At 36.4% G+C, this 22,436-nt stretch overlaps 1 protein-coding gene across 1 annotated transcript in view; it reads right to left on the reverse strand.

Moving 5' to 3' along the window:
- The window catches only part of RELN (reelin), a 533,405-nt gene that overhangs the window by 131,507 nt on the left and 379,462 nt on the right, over positions 1-22,436 (reverse strand). Inside the window, exons 21-27 of the mRNA XM_053609340.1 lie at positions 20,602-20,794; positions 19,723-19,835; positions 12,336-12,473; positions 11,142-11,328; positions 5,322-5,527; positions 1,900-2,071; positions 1,281-1,481 (exon numbers count right to left, since the gene is read on the reverse strand). Of these exons, the coding sequence (XP_053465315.1) occupies positions 1,281-1,481; positions 1,900-2,071; positions 5,322-5,527; positions 11,142-11,328; positions 12,336-12,473; positions 19,723-19,835; positions 20,602-20,794 (1,210 nt within the window). The remainder of the gene's footprint in view (positions 1-1,280; positions 1,482-1,899; positions 2,072-5,321; positions 5,528-11,141; positions 11,329-12,335; positions 12,474-19,722; positions 19,836-20,601; positions 20,795-22,436) is intronic.

Consider the following 22,436-nt stretch of genomic DNA (forward strand, 5'->3'; position numbering starts at 1 on the left):
AATCAATCCCTGAGTGATTCCATTCTTACTATTAACTGGTAATAGAATTAAGAGAATGACACTAGAATTAACAGTGAGAATTATTATTTTTCATAAGTGTTATGCATTTTTGCTTATGGTTTAAGTACTTGAAATATTTAACTATGTTTTCTTTATTTAGAGTTTTTTTTTTTTTTTTTTTTTGGCCAGGGCTGGGTTTGAACCCACCACCTCCAGCATATGGGACCGGCGCCCTACTCCTTGAGCCACAGGCGCGGCCCTTATTTAGATTTTTTAAACTTCAGAATATCACCTTACAGACTTTAACACCTATGCTACCGTGATTTTGTGACTGACTACATAAAAAGATATCAGATGAGAAATATCATAGTATTCTTGAAATATTTTATATTAATGTTATTTTGTTACCATTTTAGGTGGTATCAACAAACTAATCTAGGTTCATATACTGTTATTGATATGTTTCTTCATGGCAATTTAGCATCTGAATCTAAACAAGGAAGGATAACATTTTCCTAATCATATTATTTATGACTAACTTCCTTGTTTATGGACCTGTGAAAATTATATTTGAAGAGCTGCCTATAAACATCTGATCTCTTTAATAATTCCATTTGTAAATTATTCAGCATCTGCATCCTGCCGTTATGTAAGGACCGTGTAGTTGTGCTGGCTCATTAAAACTGCATTACTTTCAACCCCAGAATTCACCAATGGGATTTTATTATAAACACAATGAAATTTTGATTAGGTTCTGAAACGAGAGCTTGTCAAAGTAGATACTTGCAATACATGTTGAAAGGTTAACACAGAGCTGAAAAACAAGCTTTTAAGAGAAGAATGATCATTAAAGTAACAATGTACCGAATTTAAGGAAGACAAATTGTTTGAAAATCCTATGTAAAAGCATAAAATAACTCGTAAGTCCAAAACCTATAGTATGCTGAATAGAAGAACTTATCTATCACCATTCAGAAGCATGGAATTCAATAAGTCGCAATCAGAGGGAAGTCCCAAAAGTCAATTTGATTTTGAAGTCTGGTAGCATTCCATAAGCACTTACAGAAATACAATCCTATGACCACAATTTCTGGGATGAATGAGCTGTTTTCCTTATGAGTAGAGCTGAAAAGCTTTAGAGTTACAAGATTGTTTAACCTTCTTTCAAGTGAGTCCCTTCCTTGACAGAATATGAAAAATTTGTGTTCTTGTTTCACTTATAAATCTTTAGAATGTATGGCTCTTTAATCTGCTCTGGGAAGAAGTTTGTACATAAATACCTTGAACTGTAGTACATATCCAGGTTTCAGGGTCAAATCCCGAGTTACTGCAAATCGATCTCCATCTGATTTTCCAAATACCATGGCTGAGGGTGTGGCAGCACAGAATGTTTCATTTTTAACCATTCCTTCATTAGCCAACATCAACCACACACTCATTTGATTCATAGGGTAATCAAAAGCTGGCTTCTCATAAAAGTTCTAATAGAAACAATACAAACAAAGAAAGGCAATTTGATAGGTTTGAAAACAAGAAAGGAATTTTCAGTTCATGACATGCTGGGCCATGTACCACCTGCATTTCTAGGAAAATACAGAAGAATCTCTAAATTCACTATTTTTCTTTAAATAGTTTCTTTAATATTTCTGAAAATATTTTGCCCCTGTGTATCTAATCATTTAATAAACACACTAACAATTCTGCTTGATGACTTAGACTTCAGTCTTTTTTGCATCTAAATAATCTGTTAGCTAGTGCCATATGAGAGGTTTCAAGAAATTAAGTGTAAGCACTTAAAACATTCAGTTTTAAGAACTAAATCCTTAAGAAAACGAGTTACTTAATCCCATTTACTTTCCAAAGCTTTGTCTTCTTGGAGTCTGGATGTATGAGAAATACCTGGGGTAACGTTGGGTTGATCACTGGGATGATCTGCTTCTGCTTTTCTGACAGAATGATGATGTCATCGACTGCCCACTGGTCATAGTCCTCCCCCGAGAACACGGGCTGCCACCAGCGGAACCTGGTGCAAGGAGTCTTGGCAGCAGCTGGAAGCTCCAGATAGACAAATCTGCAGGAAAGCAAGCAAATCATTTATGGCTGAGAAAGGAAAAACCATATTTTTCCTAGCGGCTGTTAAAAGAACAAGGTAACAACAAGAGAAAATTTAGTTTTGTTTCATCTCTTCCTATTTTTGAAAAGTAGCAAACTTTGGACAAATCAGACAAGAGGATTAACCATGTAGAAAGTTGAGGTGTGGTCATGTTTATTTCATTTGGAATTGCATTTTTTAGAGAGGGAGAAAATATTTTAACTGAGTTACACTAAAGTATGACTTTTGACTACCATAAAAATGGTTATAACTTTTTCAAGGTATCCCAGGAAAAAACTGCTACTTTGTATGCCTTACATTAAAATAGCACTTAAAATTTTTTCAAAGCTATTCTTGCTTATTGCAGAAAACCATAAATATGCATTAAAAATTAAATGTAAATTATCCATAGTATACAGCATGGGTTTGGCCTCTGTGAACATTTTGATCTGTATTGTCACAGCTTGTTTTCTTTTATGTAGGTGAGGCTTTGTATGTATAATTGGTATCTTACATTTTAAAACTTAACATATATCATAAACACATTCTCATGTCAGTAAAATTATTTCTTAAGATCATTTTACTGTCCATATAATTTATCATCACAGAGACATGCTATTAATATTTATTTCACCTTTCTCTATTATAAATAAGTCTGTGATAAAAAATCTATATGCATAAAGCTTTATCTACACTTCAGTTTATTTCTTTAGGGAAGATTCCTACAAATGGAATTACCCAGTCAAATAAACTGGTCATGTTTAAGGCTCTTGATTTTTCCAAATTCCTTTGGGTTTGTAGAATGCTGTGAAGACACCTGTCATGCTACTCTCATGTGGAGATAGCACTTGTTGTCACTAAAAAATGATCACTTGTTCGGGGGTCCAAAACAAAAGGATTGCTTGAGACTGGGAGTTTGAGAGTAGCTTAGGCAACATAGCAAGACTCCCTCTCTACAAAAAAAAAAAAAAAAAAAAAAATAGCCAGGTGCAGTGGCATATATGTGTAGTAGCCTCTACTTGGGAGGCTGAGGTAAGAGGATAGCCTTGAGCCTAGGAGTCGGAGGCTATAGTGAGCTATTATCATGCCATTGAACTCCCAGCTTATATTTCTAAAGCTCCCTGCAAAGTTTGATTGAAATTGAATTAAACATAAATTAAGAGCCATCTTCATAACACAATACTCAGTTTTTCTATACAGAGATTTTGGATTATTTTCCAGTTTTTTTTTGCGCTGTGTCTCTGAAGGAAATTTTAGTTTTATAGTTTTAGGGTCAAGTGTGGTGGCTCACTCCTGTAATCCTAGCACTCTAGGAGGCTGAGGCAGTTGGATTTCCTGAGTTTATGAGTTCAAGACCAGCCTGAGCAAGAGTGAGATCCTGTCTGTAAAAAAATAGCCTAGCATTGTGGCGGGCACCTGTAGTCCCAGCTACCAGGGAGGATGAGGCAAGAGGATCGCTTAAGGCCAAGAGTTTGAGGTTGCTGTGAGCTAAGATGCTACAGCACTCTACCGAGGGTAATAAAGTAGGACTCTGTCTCAAAAAAAAAAAAAAAAAGTTTTGTAGTTTTCTTCACATTCTCAGTATTGCTTATTTCTTACATTTATTTTTGCATTTGCCACCATAAATGGGGTCTTTCCCCCATATCCTCCAACTCACAATTTCTTAACCTTTTTAGTGTAACAGAACTCTATGAGAATCTGGTGACATTTTCTGGCCTTTCATAAACATCCTGTAAGTAAACTATTTTGCACAGTATTTGAGGCAGTTCATAGACTTCACAAGTCCACGTGAATTACTTCTGTTAAAACTAAACATTTTATGTCTGGGAGTTGAAGAAGCCATTAAGTTTTTGTTTGCCTATATATTTTTTTGGACATTTTACTGAACTCTAAATAATTTCAGGTTCTCATATTGCTTGGAGTAAAGAATTTGAGTTATTTAAAATCATTGTTTAAACCACTGGGCACCATTATCAATTTCCTGTCTATTACCCTGCATCTTGGAGGAGCTCACTCGGTCCTCTCTATGTATCAAAATAAAGACCGTGATGGGCCAGTGCAAAATTTAAGACTTACTCATAGACTGTCTAGGACCAGCCTTGAGTGCAGCCATGTAAAAAATTTTAACAGAAAAACCCATCTCATTGTTAAATCTAACAACTAAGCATACTTTGTGTGGGCATTAAAAGCAAATAAACCAAACTGCAAGGAGAAAAATGAGCTTGGACCATCCCTCCATCACAGTTTCTTTGGGTAAACAGTGGTCAGTGGTCACTCATCTTACATTTCTTTTAGTCACAATTATTTTCAATGTCTTTAAAGATTCAAATATGAATACAATGCTTTCTGTCCAGTCACTTTAAACAAAATGAAATTTTTATATCTTGGGGCATCATTCACATTAAATATTTATGAATTTGTCTATTATTACCACAGTTAACATTGTAGAAATAGACCAACAATTTTTTTTAGTTCTTTCCATGACTTCTTATTTATTTTATTTTATTTTTTAATAAATCATAACTATACATTAATGCATTTATGGGGTAAAATGTGTTGATTTGATATCCAGTGTGGAAATCTTACATCAAACTGGTTAACATAACCATCACCTCACTTATCAGCAATTTATTTTATTTTATTTTTTTATGAAGTCTTTTGCACATAGATCATAAATACATTTATGCTGATTTCAGTGTGTTGATTATTTGTATAAATTGGAATGCTTACGTCATACTAATCAATATAGCTTTCACCTCCTTTACCCAATTATAACATTAGGACATTTGTGCTCTACACATGATAGATCCAACTTGTACTTGCAATGTGTTCCACAGTTGTGGTCCCCCTACTATCCCCTACTCTCCCTCCCCCCCCTCCCAAACTCTCTCCCTCTTTTCCCTCCTGCATCTTAGGCTAAAATTGTGTTTCATTTTTCATATGCAAGTTTGAGTTATTATAAATTGGTTTCACAGTAGTACTGAGTACATTGGATTTTTTTTTTCCATTCCTGAGATACTTTACTAAGAAGAATATTCTCCAGTTCATCCATGTAAACATAAAAGAGGTAAAGTCTCCATTTTTTTACTGCTGCATAGTATTCCATGGTATACATATACCACAATTTATTAATCCATTCATGGGTCAATGGGCACTTGGGCTACTTATCAACAATTTAATCTTTATCACTCCTGGAAACCACTGGAAGGCCCATCAGGTGGGGGGTTACCTGGGTCTGCTGAAGTCTGAGAAGTACATCTCGGCCAGCAGGTGCCACTGGATGCCCCCATTGTTGCTGTACTGGAGGAGGACGCCCTCCTCTCTGCTGTCAGGCTTGTTGCATGAGGCACTCTCTCCACCTATTTGGATGTAGAACTGGACAAAGTCCACCCAAGAAGTATCCAGATCCCAGCTCACCAACTGTCTTTTCCCAGCCTTTCAAAAAACAAAACAAAACAAAATCCAGAAGAATCTTAGAATTATATATTCACTGATCTGGAAGTTCTCTGGCATTTTGTTTTGGTTTCAAAATCACATGAGCGGGGCGGCGCCTGTGGCTCAGTGAGTAGGGCGCCGGCCCCATATGCTGAGGGTGGCGGGTTCAAACCCAGCCCCGGCCAAACTGCAACAAAAAAATAGCTGGGTGTTGTGGCGGGCGCCTGTAGTCCCAGCTGCTTGGGAGACTGAGGCAAGAGAATCGCGTAAGCTCAAGAGTTAGAGGTTGCCGTGGCATCACCTGTGAGCCGTGTGACGCCACGGCACTCTACCGAGGGTGGTACAGTGAGACTCTGTCTCTACAAAAAAAAAGAAAAAAAAAATCACATTAGCGACCTAGCACCATGTGGAGATGGTTTATCTCCATTCATTGCTGAAAGGAGAAAGTTACGCCCTGTAGTTACCTCTGCTCTGGCTATGGTAATTGTTCCTGGATACATTTACCCAATCTCTACATCACTGATTCCCAGACTTGGCTAGGAGACCCTTGGAAATTGCTAATTATACAAAAGAGCACCTGGAAATTTTAAAAGATAAAGCAAAATTAATTTTAATTAAAACACTTCTAGTCCTCGCTTTGTAAATCTCTTCTAGGCAGAGTAACGGAGAAGAAAGATTATATACTTTGAAATCATTTGGAGCTGGGTTTGCATCTGAGCTCATTATTCCTAATGTTCACTAATGGGGTAACCTTTCTGAGCTTTTATTTTCCTCAAGTGTACAATATGGACAACGGACGCTCCTCATAGGGTGTTATGACAATTATGTGAAATAACATGCTGTCTGTAACTTACCTGGCACACAGCATGCTTTCCCACAGAGATAAGTCCATGAGCCTAAAGTAAGCCAGGCAAGACAGAAACCTCTTGACAAAAAGAAAAGAGTACTTTGGTCACTCAAGCTCCAATGTCTGTCTGTCTGTCTTTCACACTCTCTCAATAGAGAGATTGGGAGAGATTATTCAAGTAAGTTTCTGCAACTAACAAGGGTCTTTTTGTGTCCAAAACGTGTTAGTAATTTCCTTAAATCCAGTCCCTCAATTCCTTTGCTTAGCGTCCCCTGTAGGCCACTGTCCTGTTGTGAGGTGTTAGATACAAAATAACCAAGGTTTGTCATCATTTCTGTGGTGCCTACATGATTTCATGCTAATGGGATCGTAAAGGGGTTTGCTTATGAGATTCTTCCAGCCAGACAGTTTCCGCCAAGCTCATCCATGGACTTCTCTGAATTGGTCTTGGAGAGCTCCCAAAGAGTTCAATAAAGAATAGAGAAGAAAAACTGAGATAGTATACGTAGTATTAGAGAAAAATGGCCCCCACACTTATGTATGTAATTTAAACTCTACTTTAATCCACTAAGTCGATTAAGAGAGGGTTTCAGTTTTTAGAAGTCACAGGGGAAGTACTTGGAGCTAATTAAAAGAGTACACTGCTGTTGAAAGGTTTAAACCCAATTAAGAGATTTCAATATAAATGAGAAAGCTAGAAAAATGAGAACTGAAGTTCATTCAGTTCAGAAACTTAGAGAGTCTTTGGAAATCTAAATTTTAAGTATTTATTTGAGGAAATCTTATAAGTAATATGTATTTCCAACATGTTCATATGTACTTTTAATTTTTCTTGTTGATCTGAAATATTATAAACGAGAAATACCTTAGAAATCCTAGTATTTTCATGTCTTCCGATCATTACAGGGAAAATGACTTTGGGGAGAAAAACTACAGAATCTAACAGATTAATTACAATTCAGCAAACTTCTCTGAAAAACTGGCATGTGGAAATGAGCCAGAAGGATACAGCTCTAAGGTGAGAAGAATTATAAAAATCCAATTATCACAATTAGTTGGTTGCAATGATTTTTCTATTGTGAAATTCACAGAACAGTATTGTTTTTCCAGGAGATGAGGGTGTTAGTCTACATAGTTTTGAAGGAGCATTTTGTGGGATTTTTATAAATGGTGGAAAATAACACACAAATGCATAATTTGGCATTGAATGTGTTTTTTCCCCCAAAGAATAGCACAAATCATATTCTTTGTTCAGTGATGTGAAATCCTGAACGTTGTTTTAAAGGAAGAAAAAAGAAAAGGGAAATGCCATGTGGCAAAGTTTTTGACAGAATTTAGAATTTGATGGAACATACGCTTTGAAGTCTTTCTGTGAATTCAATGTATTTATATGTGTGTGTGTAGACTTGTGTAATGCTGTGTGTTGGAGTAATACGTTGTTTCATTCCTGGACTATGAAAAATGCCCTCCAATTTTCCCCAAAAATTCTAGGTTAAAATATTTCATTGCTTTAAGGGTTTAGCTAAAATACATGTACAACAAGTTTTAACAGGTTGTGCTTTCAGAATCTAAACCCTTTATAACAAAATCTTTAAAACACTTCCTGAATATCCACTGTTTGCTTTCTATTAAAGTCTTTTAAAATTAATCAAAATGCTACCAGAAAATTCTATACTCAATCTTAGCCAAAAGGGTGAGAAGCAATTCAATTATTTATTTGAAAATAACTGTTTCTTTAGAGTCTTTTGTTCACCACTTTTCTTTCTTAATTTCATTTATTCATTCATTCCTTCAACAATTACAACAGGCTGAACACCATGTGTTACATAAACAAATGTGGAAGGATCCTCAGACTTGTGGCAGAGACAGTGATACCAAATGAGAGCTGCAAATCAAGTCCTGGTGCCTTGCTGAACTCCATTTGGTGACACGACCACTTACTAATTTTTCCTGTTTGTGTAGCCTCAGGAGTATTTGTTGACTTAATTATAAACACCTAGCACATAGCATGCATTTCTGAGGTGAACATCTTATCTAGAGTTCAGCTTGGTCAGTGGGACTCTCTGCATTTTGGTGGATACTGTGAGGACAAAAATAAAAATATAAACTATATATGTATAAACGAGAGAGGAATTTTAAGGAAACAGAAATCAGTATAGCTCCAGAAAGCTTCCTGGAAGCAGCAGGATTTGAACAGAATGCTGAAAGTTTTATGTGAATGCAGAGAAGATGGAAGGCGTAACGGTGGGGACAGTGGGGCCTGATGCAATGCAGAGAAATTGGCAAAACGCTGGGTGGTGAGGAGAGCGCCTTGGCTGTACAGAATGCTCATGCTTGAGAAATGAATATAAGTTATGTAGTCAGGGCAGAAAGTATTGAAGAGTATCCTGAATGCCTGAATGTTTGTGACAGGAGAGGGGAAGAACAGAAAGGCACTTTTAGATAGATTAACCTAGGATAGTGCTCTCCATCCCTCCATGCTCACTGGTGGGGCTGCCAAGCTGTGCATCCCACCTGTCTGCCAAATAACTGAGTCTATGACTCTGGCTGTACCAATCACAGGACACCGTTTTCCCCAGGACACTGGAGCTGCTTGGAAAACCCTGTGGCTATCAGTGACAGCTGACTTGAAAATAGAATCTACTCTTAAATTCTGTGGGCATTTGAGTAACTGGCTCCAGATATCTCTGAGGCCAGTTCCATCTGAGACTGTATTTTTATTGCAAGAACTAAATCTTCCCCTTTTTTGCTCAAGACAGTTTCTCCCACTTAGAATTCTCAACAGTTCTGACTGAATCAAGAGAAAAAAGCAAAAAAAAAATAACTCTGGGATAGTCCCCTAAAAATCTAAGGGGAAAACTGGATTGGGAGGGAAAGAGACTAATTTTACCTTTGAAATGATGATTTTTAAGTTGGGGGAAGACACGTATGTAGAAATATTTAGTGATATCAGTTTGAAATTTATTCTTCTAAGTGCCATTATGGTATCACTGAGCTCTTTCTATGTTCCCACTGCTAGTTCTTATTCTTTACCTGCATTAGCTCACTTATTCCTTCCAATACTGACATTATAGTCAACAAAGTTGAGATACAGAGAGTTGTTAGAACTTCGCAAGGAGAACTAATGAATTCTGAAGCCTGAATAGTCTTATCCCAGAGATCACTTTGAGTTAAGTAGAAATACTAATACGTAACCCAACCCTTTAAATATTTAAAATGTGTGTGCACATAAGCGTGCACACACATTTACTGGGGTGTATGCGTACATATTTGTGAAAGATTCATAATATCCTTTTAAAATTGATGCACAATTGGGCAGCGCCTGTGGCTCAAAGGGGTAGGGCGCCGACCCCGTATGCCGTCCAAAAGCTGAAAAAAAAAACTGATGCACAATTATCCCCTTTCTCCACAATTATACAGTGTATCCAGATGTATTCAATGCACATTGATCATTTCTTCACTATATTATGGTTATCTCTAACAATAGTGATCAGGGGACCCTCAATGTCAATGGATGGGAAATATTGTTAAATGGACTCCATGCCTAATTTTCTACCATTCTCTATCTTGTTTTCTTCCTGATTCTTTGTTGTGTACCTGCTTTAAAACAAAACATGTACCTATTTTTGCATTTGCATGAATTAACTTGTCTTGGATTTCTGCCCAAACAGATTCAGTAACTTATCAGCCCTATGGTATATCACCCACACCTGTCTTCTTTGTTACAGGACATAAAGTCGGACATTTCCAATTGTTCCAGAATTGGTGACCTTATTCCCTGCTGGAAAGAAGTGGTATTAAGCACCCCACATTCTAAAGACAGATGTTGACAGTTAGGGTTAGGCATGTTGCTCAGGTTAGAGACCGGACCTGCCTGGACTGTGGCTAGGGAAGACAAGGCTGGCACCTCAGTCCCTAGTTGATATCTACCCATCAGCACAACTAATCTGGTACCACCACTGCGGAAGCTGAATACTGCAGGAAAACTTGTATGCAGGGTCCCACATCAGTAAACACTACAGCAGCCACTAAACTGAGCCAGAATAGATGAGAATGGGTGAGATGTCTGCTCACCAAGGACAGCTCTGTATCCTTCCACCATCGTTCCACCTTCCTCCAATCACATGCCTGATATTAACGGATAGAGTTAATACACACTATGAAAGTGCTTTCTGTATGTTAAGGACTGTTCTGCATGATTTACAGATATTAACTCAATCTACATAATAACCCTAATGAAGCAGATACTCTTTTTATGCCCACTTCACAGATGAGGAAGCTAAGTCACAGGAGGTTAAGTTGTATGTTAAAAGTCACCAAGCAAGGAAGTGGTAGAGATGGACTGAAACAGGCAGGCTGGCTCCAGAGTACAGCCTTTGACGTCTAAGCTCTACCACTCCTACCCAGGCCTGCACATGACACACCCTCCAAAAGCCGGGCTGAGAAGAGGTGAGAAACTTCCTTACTCAAAGACCCTCCAGACACAAGCCTGGCTGGCACTGCAGGGAAGGAAAGCAATGGATCTAGACCAGGTACAAGAGGGGTAGGAATTTTAAACTGGCCTAAACTGGGTTGTAGCAGCCAAAACTAATTATAAAACTACAAGAGTTAAAGGATGGGAATTTGACAAAGCCTGGTCAAAACTAGGGAAATGGGGAACAATAACATCATTTCATATTTGTGCTTTCAGGGTTCACACTGCCCCGTGAAGCAGTCCCCTACTAAATTAGCATTGCCCTGATGACTTATCCCAGCCCCTGGCCATACCTTGCTGAAGTACAGAGATGATCCGGAGGAGATGACGCCACACCCTTGTTCTGGTTTTACAATTTCTCCCCCAATGACTTCCTGCCAGTCAGACTCCCAGCCATTCTGGTTCTCGAAATCAGACATGATTGTGGAAGGCAGTGTAGCTTCGGGGTGGCATTCAGTGCCTTGGTATCCCTGGTCACACCTACAAGAGAACAGGTAGAGAAGTCAGAGGCCCACCTGCCAATGCAGTGGCCATCTGACCTGAAACATTTCCCACGCCCTCCTTTTACTCAGGTCTTATTATTCATGCTAGACGTTTTTCTACAGCATTAATCTGTATGTCAATCTGTGTATGTGGCAACGTTCAGTTTTGCACATTCCTCTCAAATGGATAGAATCTTTACTTTCTTTCTTCCTTTTTTTTTTTTAAGGTGATGGAGTCTTGCTCTGTTGCCTAGGCTGGAGTGCAGTGGTGTGATGATAGCTCACTCCAACTCCTGGGCTCATGATTATCCTCCCACCTCAGCCTCCTGAGTAGCTGAGACCACAGGCAGAATACTTTCTTAAAAGAAATAACGTTATGAGGATAGAATTTAGGCATCAAGCAGTAATGAAGGAGGATGTCAGAGTATGTGTTTGGTGTGTACGTGTGCTGGGGGATGAGGGAGAGGGAGATTTTCTTATAGCTGTAAAAAGCCACATATAAATGTCTGTTCAACAAACATGTAAATCTAGCCACGTTTTATAGTTTCTCTTTCTGATTAAATTACATCTCTTTTAGAGTCTTTAAGTATTCAGGTGTGTTCCTCTGTCCTAATTAGCGACAGTCACCATCTCCCTGTGCACACAACCTTGAACTTCTGGTGAGGTGACATAGGAGAGAGTGCAGCAGTGTTTGACTGGTGCTTTCAGACTGTCAGGGGAAGAAAAGGGGAACAAAAGCAAAGTTCTTTTAATAAACTCTGGAATGTAAACCCAGGAGGCTTTGTCTTGAGGTTAGATTTTGAAGTTTAGAATATATGGTTTTATACTTGTTTTAAGGTAACAATATCTTTTACATCTAAGATACAAACAGAAAGAAAGATCATTTTCCTTTGGCTATTTCACTATTGAATAGCCTGTCCACGCAACTCTGATGACAGCTGTGGCAATACCCTTAACAGACACAGGTCCGAGAAGCAGGGACTGACTGCGCTCACTCTCCTGTACCTGCACATGCCGTGGTCACACGCGCCGTGCCCGTTGCACATGCTGGGGCACTGCTGCCCGATGTAGATGCTGTCTAACGCCCACTCGTCCTGGGCCGTGTAGTAGCTCTGACTCCAGCGGAAGCGGGTGGCACTGGACCTAGAAATAAGGTACAATAAAAAAAAAAGAGAAAAAGAATAGTGTTGCAACCAACATGCAGTGGTGTAGACAATGAATGTTAGAGGCCAAAATCTTTCAGATAACTAACTTTACTAACTTTATGGCACATGTATTTAGCTGCCCATCATTTTTCTTTAATGTCCACTCCATGATTGTGAAATGCTATCATTTCATCATGAAAGAAAGTTAAAAAGCAAGCAGCCTACTGAATATACTTCACTCGTAATTTAAGACATTTCGTTTCTTTTTTTTTCTTTTTCCGTTTCTCTAATTTTTATTTATTTTTATTTTATTTTATTTTTTTATATTTTTAAATTTTCTAATAAGCACATTTTATTTTTTTTATTATTATTATTATTTTTTTTGCATTTTTTTTTTTTTTTTTATTGTTGGGGATTCATTGAGGGTACAATAAGCCAGGTTACACTGATTGCAATTGTTAGGTAAAGTCCCTCTTGCAATCATGTCTTGCCCCCATCGAACCCTGGTCTCCTGGATGAGAAACATGTTAAAGAAAAATATCAGATTTTTTTTTCCTTGCATGGAGATACGATCCTAGAAAAAGCAAAGTACTCTAAAAGAATAAGAGTAGCCATTTATTATTTAAAATAACAAACATGCACATGAACTTTATGGCCATCTTGTATTTTAAATAATAAAGATATCTACTAAACTGAGTCTGTATTTCATAGAGGAAAATATAAGATATTTAACAAAACATTTCTTTTTTACAATAAACACATCCATAGTTATTAGAGGACTTCCAGTGAGCTCTCAATATAAAACAAAAGTGTCATTTGGGGGTATTATTTTGGGGTTGAGGAGACGGACTACACTATACTCAATTACAAATAAGAGCGTCTGGATGCTAAATTCTGCGTGCTTTTGAAATATGAACTGGCTTGAGATTCAGGGATAAGCTGATCTTAAGTGTAGATAAAAAGTTAAACAGTCCATTACACATAGAGAAACACTTGGGACCTTAATTCATTGAATCCAGACATAAATGCTAAAGAAGTGGCTATTTTGGGAGTGATGTTGATAAGGCTTCTACTCACTGAGTACTATATAGCGTTGTTTTAAAATTATAACATATTTTTCACCTGTAGAGATTTTCAGGGGTCTGTGATTAGTCCTTTTTGGTCAAAGTACTGAACAAAAACAAAACAAAACAGAAAAAAAAAGGTTGTGCAGAATTGTGGTGCATGCTCAGTTCTACTGATTAAACCTTCCTCCCCAAGCACACTCCATACAGGCAGACTTGATCTTAATGGCTCTGAATGATCCATTAAAGTCTACTGCATCAGTTACCCACATATTAAGCACGCCCTCAGTACATAACAGGCTGCTAACATTCAGACTAAGTCCTCATTGTTTATTTTATCAATGATCTGTGGCTAATATGTTGCATTTTCATTCCTGGTAGGATAATTCCAGGACTCACTGAGGCGTATGCAGCAGATACAGGTTTGCTGCGTTGTCAGTGCTTGTCACTGGACTTACAGTGGGACAGATGGGCTACCTCCTCTATGGAAAGGTTTATATTGGCAATCAAATGGCCAGAACAATTTTCACAGTCCCATACTAAGAAATGGTTTTTAGAGAAATCTACTATAAAAGTAGGTGCATTGTCTCAGAGCAGAGAGTCTAAGAGAAAAAAATAAATAAGATTCATGCACCATTATCATAAAGAAAAGGAGCATTGATTTGATCATTTTAAAACTGACTACAATCCAAGTCTAGGTGACTAGACTGTGAGCTCTTTAGGAAGTGGGGTATCTTCTGTCTCAATAGTTTGCACAGGAATGGAACAAAGTAGATTCTTAAAAAATGTTTGTTAAATAATGAGTCATTGGGTGGATGAACAGGTGAGGAAAGGGCAGCCTGCCTCTAATTTGCAGAGGTAATGGAGTGAAGAATGTACTAGGACTTGGGGGACAAGATCCCCCAGGGCTCTGATTTTGCAATTTATCAGCTCTGTGACCTTTAGTGAGACATTTCAGCCTTCAAGCCTTCTAGTTTTTCACCTCTCAGATAAAATATTTGGGCAAAATGATTTCTAACATTCCTGCCAGACTTCAAATGTAATGATTCTCCTGGTGGTGTGCTAACGAAGGTGACAATTTATTTTCTTTACAGTTACATACCTATACAAAATCCATGGCATTCATTAATTCAAGGTTTTGTCACCTCAGACTTTAAACTTGGGGTGGAGTGGCTTCAGAAACCTTTTGTGGATTACCTAGTTTATTTATGTGGCTAAGCATTCACATGCAGACACAGTCTACATTCTTTTTTCTAAGTAAATTAATCTTTATATGCATCTTAAGAATTTTTGAAAAAAGTATTTCCTTAAAAATAAAAAAGTTTAAAGTGGACTGTTTCATCTAAATATACAGCCCATAGTTTAACATGCTGATGGTAAGTAAGAGAAAGAGCAGGAAAAAGGTTGAATATTGGCTTCAATTTTAGTGAGAAAAAATATTAGTCATGTGAGCAATCTCCAGCTGGTCACACCTGAGAAGCTGAGGTGTGAGCCCGTTGATTTGCAGCTGCATCATCGCTACATACCACCCTTAATACAAATATTTTGTTTGCCTATTTGCGTTCTCTCTCTCTCCTACAAATAAGTAATTGTAGGAGAAAAATCTTGTACATTTTGGATTGAGTCTGAAAGTGGAAGGAACTGCTGCTGTGTGGGTCATTAAATGAAGTTAACTTGTATTTAAAATCAAAACTCTATGGATTCCCAAAAGTAACAAAACTTGACTCTTCTTTTTCATTTTTTGCCCACAGAAACTTGAAAATGAGATAGCATTGAGTCATCTTTGGGTAACCTGAAGAATCAAGATAAATGAGGGTAAATGAAGGCTGACTAAATTGTATTTTCCACCTTCAGAGTTTCTGTAATTCCATTTACCCAATTATTCTGAAACTCATTCAGTCATTAGGTGTCGATTTGTTTATGAAGTCAGCTACTGACAGCTGTTTGGGTCTCATTAGGCCTTGTTCTTATGTAAATGTCTCCCATAAAAATGAAATTAATTTTCACTGGGTAACAAATGCTTGATTCATACACAATATAATTTCTCTGTGCAGGTGTATACATTTGATATTTCCACTCTAAGTCGTCCTAGCTAGCACATTTTCCAAACTTCACAGATCTTTGATAATGCAGGAACCACATTTGCTTTTATGCATTCAGTTTATAGTTGCATATATTTTAACCAAAAGTACAGAAAAAAGGTTTGGCAAAAAAAGGAGTACTGTTTTAAACCAAACCGCACTCTCTCCCCAGTGCTCGAGAAAAACATGTTATTCACAAAAGTTTGAAATAAACCTAACAAATAAAGTTACCAAGAATGGCAAGGAGAATAAACATGCCTTACCTTTATAGTAGAGTTTGTGACCATTACAGATTTAAAAACAATAACTGGTTGAATACTGTTTTTTAAAAACTAATAATGTTTAGTTCAAGTTATTAGCCACTGGGAATGCTTAAATAAATATCCTACTGGGTTGTTTTTTAAAAAAATATTTTCACTTTCTTTTCCCAGGTCTTTGAAGAAAAATTGGAAGAGCAGAATGAAAATATTTAGCACATGTACTTAAAGGGAAATGGTCAGGGGAATAACCTAGTACAATATTCTCTGTTGTAAAAGGAGATACTTTATAATAAAACATCTCTTTAGTTCATGAGGCACATCAAATTAAAATTCTATTTAATTTTCCAATATTTAATATGTGGCAGGCATTGTGTTACAACTAACAAGATTAAGGGTCAACGTATTTCTTTTTAGTGTCTAATCAACACTAATAAGAGGCGAGGGACAATGGAAAAATTTTCAACCTGGTGGCGCTATCTTTTGAGCTAAGAAATAATCATGCAACATAAAATTTGAGTGTAAAATAGCCTGCAAGTTTTTTCTGATAAGGACAAAACCTTCTGGATATTGCCTAAGTTACATTAACTCAATCAATTTTATCTTATCATCATAACTTTGAAATTGTACTTTACATGTTAAGGAAAAAAATTAACAATCTTCAAATAACGAGGGAATATATTTAATGGTGAAATAATGAAAAAAAAATACCACCTCAGTAGTTTTGACCCAGTAAGATGCTATTTCAATTGTTTGATGTATTGTTTTGCATCAACTTGATATAAATGCTTGGAATGTCATCGAAATTAAATAAAAATCTTGATTATATTCCCAGCAGTAGACATAAAATAGTAGAATGTTAGAGAAGTAGCAACTTGTTATAGAAAGCATTAATAGAGTATCCAGGAAATGGTTCACAGTTGGATATAAAAAAAAAGCTGTGGAAATCAAATTTCAAGCATTTCATTCCAGCTGACATAATAATGCATTGTTAAAAAATAATCAAGGAGGCATTCTTACATATTGTAGTAATTCGATTTTCAAAAGAAGGTGAAAAATAATCTTAGGTGCTTATCTAACCAATTTTTTTGTGTACAGTCTACCTTTTATATAAAATAATCTGAGAAGGTTTATATAGTAATTTTCTCTTTAGAAAAGGGCTATGGCAGAGCACATACCACAGAAAAATAAAATAATGCTTCTTTCTTTTATGCTTTTTCTTCTGCACAAATCACATAATCTTAGGATTCCAGGACTGTGAAGGACCATTAAGATAATCTAATTCAACCTCAAATCCATAAGGATTTGGCTTTGCGGAAGAGGTTGTGAATGGTTAAGAACATGTGATTAATTATTGGCAGAGTTATACTGAGAATTCAGACCTTCTAATTTCAAGTCCAAGGCTTTTTCTTCAGGCAAGTTCATCCTGACCCAGGGCTTTAAATACTATCCACAGTACATTTCCTTAATTCTTTTACTTTCCCCTCCAAATAATACATTGTTTTAAATGATCAGTCTAATACAAAATAATACAGTATTGGGGAAAAACTATTGTGCTTTTTTTCTTTCACATTATCAGATGTTTAACTTTTTTCCTAGTTTACTGAGACCTCTGTTTCCTAGGGGATAATTTTTTATTGTTACTGAAAGAATGTAAATAGAGGAAAAGAGTGTAGAGTAAGCTTTTGCTATAAAAAGTAGGACTTTTCAGCAAGAAAACAGCCTTGCAATTCAAACTACTTGAATTTCAAGATTCCTATATTTCCTTTTGCATACCAAACCTATTTCCTTTTGACTATCTCACTGAGTTCTCCCATAAAAAGAAAAAGTTGGTGAAAGATCTCTATGATAAAATCTATAAAACAATGATGAATCAAACTGAAAAGGACACACAAAAAAGAAAAGATATTCCATGCCCTTGAATGAGAAGAATCAATATTGTTAAAAATGTACATACTTCCCAAAGCAATCTACAGATTTGATGCAACCCCATCAAAAAACAAGGACATACTTCACAGAAATAGAAGAAATAACCTAAAATTTATATGGAACCACAGAACACTCAGAATAGCCAAAGCCATCCTGAGCAAGAAGAAGCAACTGGAGGAATCACATTACTTGACTTGAAATTATTAGTAATCAAAACAGCATAATACTGGCATAAAACAGACACACAGACCAATGGACAGATTAGAGAACCCAGAAATATACCCACACATCTATAGTGAACTTGTCTTTGACAAAGGTACCAAGAACACACAGTGGAGAAAGGACAGTCTCTTCAATAAACGGTGTTGGGAAAACCGGATATCCATATACAGAAGAATTAAATCATCTATAATCACACGATTTATATAAATCATAAAAAACAGATTAAAGATCTAATTCTAAGACCTGAAACAATGAAACTACTAAAAGAAAACATCAGGGAAGTGCTTCTGGATATTAGTTTGTGCGATGATTTCTTAAGTAATACCCACAAAGTACAGGCAACCAAAGCAAAATTGGACAAATGGGATCACCTCAAGCTAAATAGCTTCTGCACAGCAAAGAAAACAATCAACAAAGAGAAGAGACAACCCACAGAATGTGAGAAAATATTCGCAAACCACCTATCTGACAAGGGATTAATAACTAGAATACATACAGAGCTCCAACAACTCAATAGAAAAAAACCCCAAATAGTCCTATTAAAAATGGGCAAAGGATCTGAATAGACATTTCTCACAAGACATACAAATGGCCAATAGGTGTATGAAAACATGCTCAATATCATTAGTCATCAGAGAAGTGCAAATCAAAACTACAAAGTGTTATCATCCCAGTTAAAGGTTTTTATTAAAAAGACAGGCAATAATGAATGCTGGTGAGGATGTGGAGAAAGGGCAACCTTTGTACACTGTTAGTGGGAATGTAAATTAGTGCAATCACTATGGAGAGCAGTATGGAGTTTCCTCATAAAACTAAAAGTAAACCCAGCATTCCCAATGATGAATATATCCAAAGGATATCTGCATTCCCATGTTTAATGTAGCACTATTCATAATAGCCAAGATTTGGAATCAACTTAAGTGTCCACCAATAAATGAACGGTAAGGAAATTGAGGTACATGGATGCAATGGAGTATTACACAGCTGCAACAAAGAATGAAATCCTGGCGTTTGCAACAAGATGGATGGACCTGGAGAACATAATGTTAAGTGAAATAAGCCAAGGACAGAAAGACAAATCTTGCATGTTCTCACACATATGTGGGAAGTAAATATTAAAAACGTTCGATCTTATGGAGACAGAAAGTAAAATGGTTATTACCCAAGATTGGAAAGGATAGTGAGGAGAGGGAAGATTAAGTGGGGATGGTTAATGTGCACAAAAATTTCGTTAGATAGAATTAACAATATTTGATAGAACAACAAAGTGACTATGATCACAGTAAGTTAGTTATCTGTAAAATAACTAAAAGAGTGGAATTGGAATGTTCCTAACAGAAAGAAATATTAAATGTCTGAGGTGACAGATACCCCAATTACCCTGATTTGATTAGTTCACACTATATGCCTGTATCAAAATATCAGATTTAACCTATAAGATATACAATTATTACATACACATATTAATTAAAAATTAATTTTTTTAAAAGAAAAGGTTGGGGCAAGAAAGGGGGTCAGAAAAGCTAGGACAGTTTGGGAACCAAAAACATCCTCAGTCTACGTTCAATATAGAAGAAAGATCTGGGCCTTTGGTAATGAAAAAAAAAAAGAATATACATTTGCCATTGTGCTTATTTTCATATTCAAGTCATGTTAATAGAGATAGAAAAAGTTAAAGTGACATCATCTCTTACCAGGTTTTCTGGGGAAGAAGTACTATAACTCTTCTCCACTGTGTGAATTCACTGGCATGGTAAATACTTGCTGATGTAAACTCCTGACAACTTGGCATACTTGGAAGGCATTCCTAAAAGAAAGTCAGGCAAAGATCAAACATTTTACCCAAGGGAAATATGTTTACTCACCCGCCCCTTAGAGAAATATAGTCCATAACCTTAACTATTTATGACACAGATGCCATCTATGATTTTTCCTTCTATGAAACTAAAACATTTAAGAAACAATTTCAAACATGAGATGCCATAAAGGAATTGAATGTCTCCCAATTCTCACATGTACAAACAGAAATGGATTAGGAATTATTTTTTTTGGCTGTTATCATAACACTGGCACTTGGTAAAATTATTCTGTTCACGTGATGTGTATGCACTTACTGCCATGGGAGATTCCTGATATGCATATATAAAGAAGTAAATTTTATTCCAAGACTACACATTTCTTTTTTGTTTCTAAAGACAAGAGATATCACTTTCTTAATATGATGTACCTATAGGCAAAGAAACTTAGAAAGGAACAGATGAAAACACGGTACAGGGAAAAAAGACACGTTGACAAAGGAAGAAGGTTAGTGAAAATAATATTCAAAACACCATCTGAGAGTATCCAGTTTTGAAGTTATTCCCATTTATTTTTTACTTCCAATTACCCTTTGGTATCTGGCAGTGAAGAATGTGGCATCCTTGTAATCGCCTGCTGACTTCATGTCAATTCAAAGTTACACATAATGCCACTTCTTGTCAATGAAACCTAAACTTCTAGAACTGTCATTTCTTTGTTTCTTATGTGAAAAAGAAAAGGTTACCTACCACAAGCTTTAGAGAAAACAGACTTACTTCTTGGACGAGGTGCCAGGTAAGGCCGTGGTTGGTTGAATACTCCAGCTTCACCTGGTTGTCCATGTGTGGAGTGTATTTCTGGCCACATCCCATTACCAAACTGAACTGAATCATGTAAGATGCTCCTATTTGCATGGACTGTGTTTCCACATAGCGCATACTCGAGGCAAGTTTAGAATCCCCCGTAAAACTAAAAGAGACAGAGATAGAAATCAGAAGAGTCTAACAGCAATACATTAGAGAAAAAGTAAGCTCTTCACTTCATAACTTTCACCAAAATAGTTTCATTGTACTTATTTAAGCCTTCCCAAGTTCTAGAATGGATTTCAGTCAATCTAATAATTGAGGTTTAAAATAAGCTATTAAAGAAGCAACTTTAAAAAATTTTTTTTTTTATTAAATCATAGCTGTGTACATTAATGCTATCACGGGGCACTATACACTGGTTTTATAGACCGTTTGACACATTTTCATCACACTGGTTAACATAGCCTTCCTGGCATTTCCTTAGTTATTGGGTTAAGACATTTACATTCTACATTTACTAAGTTTCACATATACCCTTGTAAGATGCACCGCAGGTGTAATCCCACCAATCACCTTCCCTCCGCCCACCTCCCCCCTCCCTCCCCTCCACTTCCCCCTTCCCCCTATTCTTGGGTTATAACTGGGTTATAGCTTTTATGGAAGCAACTTTTTAAAAACAGTTAATACCTTTTTTAAAAGTTGTCAAACGTATCTGAAATTGCCACTCGCACACATATTGCTCATAAGTATAAACCTTTTGACTCATTAATCTCACTCCTTTAAATCTATCCTAAAGAAATAATTCTAAATTTAGAGACAATTTCATAAAGTGTAACATATATTACAGGATTACTTATAGTAATTGGTAACAATCTCAGTGTCAAACTACAGGAAAAATGGAAGTCTTGAGTAAAATGGTATAGCTACTTGACAGAATCTTATCCATATTTCAAGTATTTATGATGGTAATATATCACATTAAAATGTACGTGATGAAATAAGTTCAAAAAATAACCACAAAATTATGCCTGAAGGAAATGTCTGAGGAGGCCATGTTTAGTGGTGGAAAATTTATGTCTTAAATTTTTTCTTTTTGTTTTTCTTATTTTACAAATAGTCTTTCATGCCCATTTGTTAAATACTAAAATCATTATAAAGGAATTTTAATTGCTATGCCTCAGATCAGTAAAATTCATGTTTTACTGGATCCCAACTGAATACTATGGAATTGTAAACTGAAGGCAACCAAAAATTCTTTTTAGAGAAAACTGCTCAGTAAATTGTAATCCCTCAGAGAAGATTAAAATGGGGACACATTTTCACTGTAATTCTATGGATCAGTGTAAATATTCCCAGAGTCAACCACAGTAAAGTTTGTTGATCCCAATACTTGTTTCTGTTATCTTGAAGTAGTTACAGTATTAATTTTCAGTGGTAACTCCCATTAGTCAGGAGGCATAGCTGATATGAACCAAGGACCAAGGAAATACTCTGTAAGATCTTTGAGGCATTTATGATAATAAATTTTCTTGATTATTTTTTGCTAAATCAGCAAAATGAGGAGTAAATATTCTGACCTGAGTTTTGCAGAGATGAAGATATTATTTAATTAATGATAGAATATTGTCCATATAGAGGGTTAACCATGGACTTAGACTAAGGTTATAAAATGTAAGCAGCAGCTTTTCCCAATGATGAGGAATCACTGACGAACAGTTTTAAACCAAGGCTTTGGACTCGGACAATGTGTAAAGGAGTAAAATGGAAAAGCCCTAAGCTCTATTAGTTGATGGGAAACATAATAA

This window comes from Nycticebus coucang, chromosome 11 (genome assembly GCF_027406575.1).
Source record: "Nycticebus coucang isolate mNycCou1 chromosome 11, mNycCou1.pri, whole genome shotgun sequence".
Taxonomy (NCBI): domain Eukaryota; kingdom Metazoa; phylum Chordata; class Mammalia; order Primates; family Lorisidae; genus Nycticebus; species Nycticebus coucang.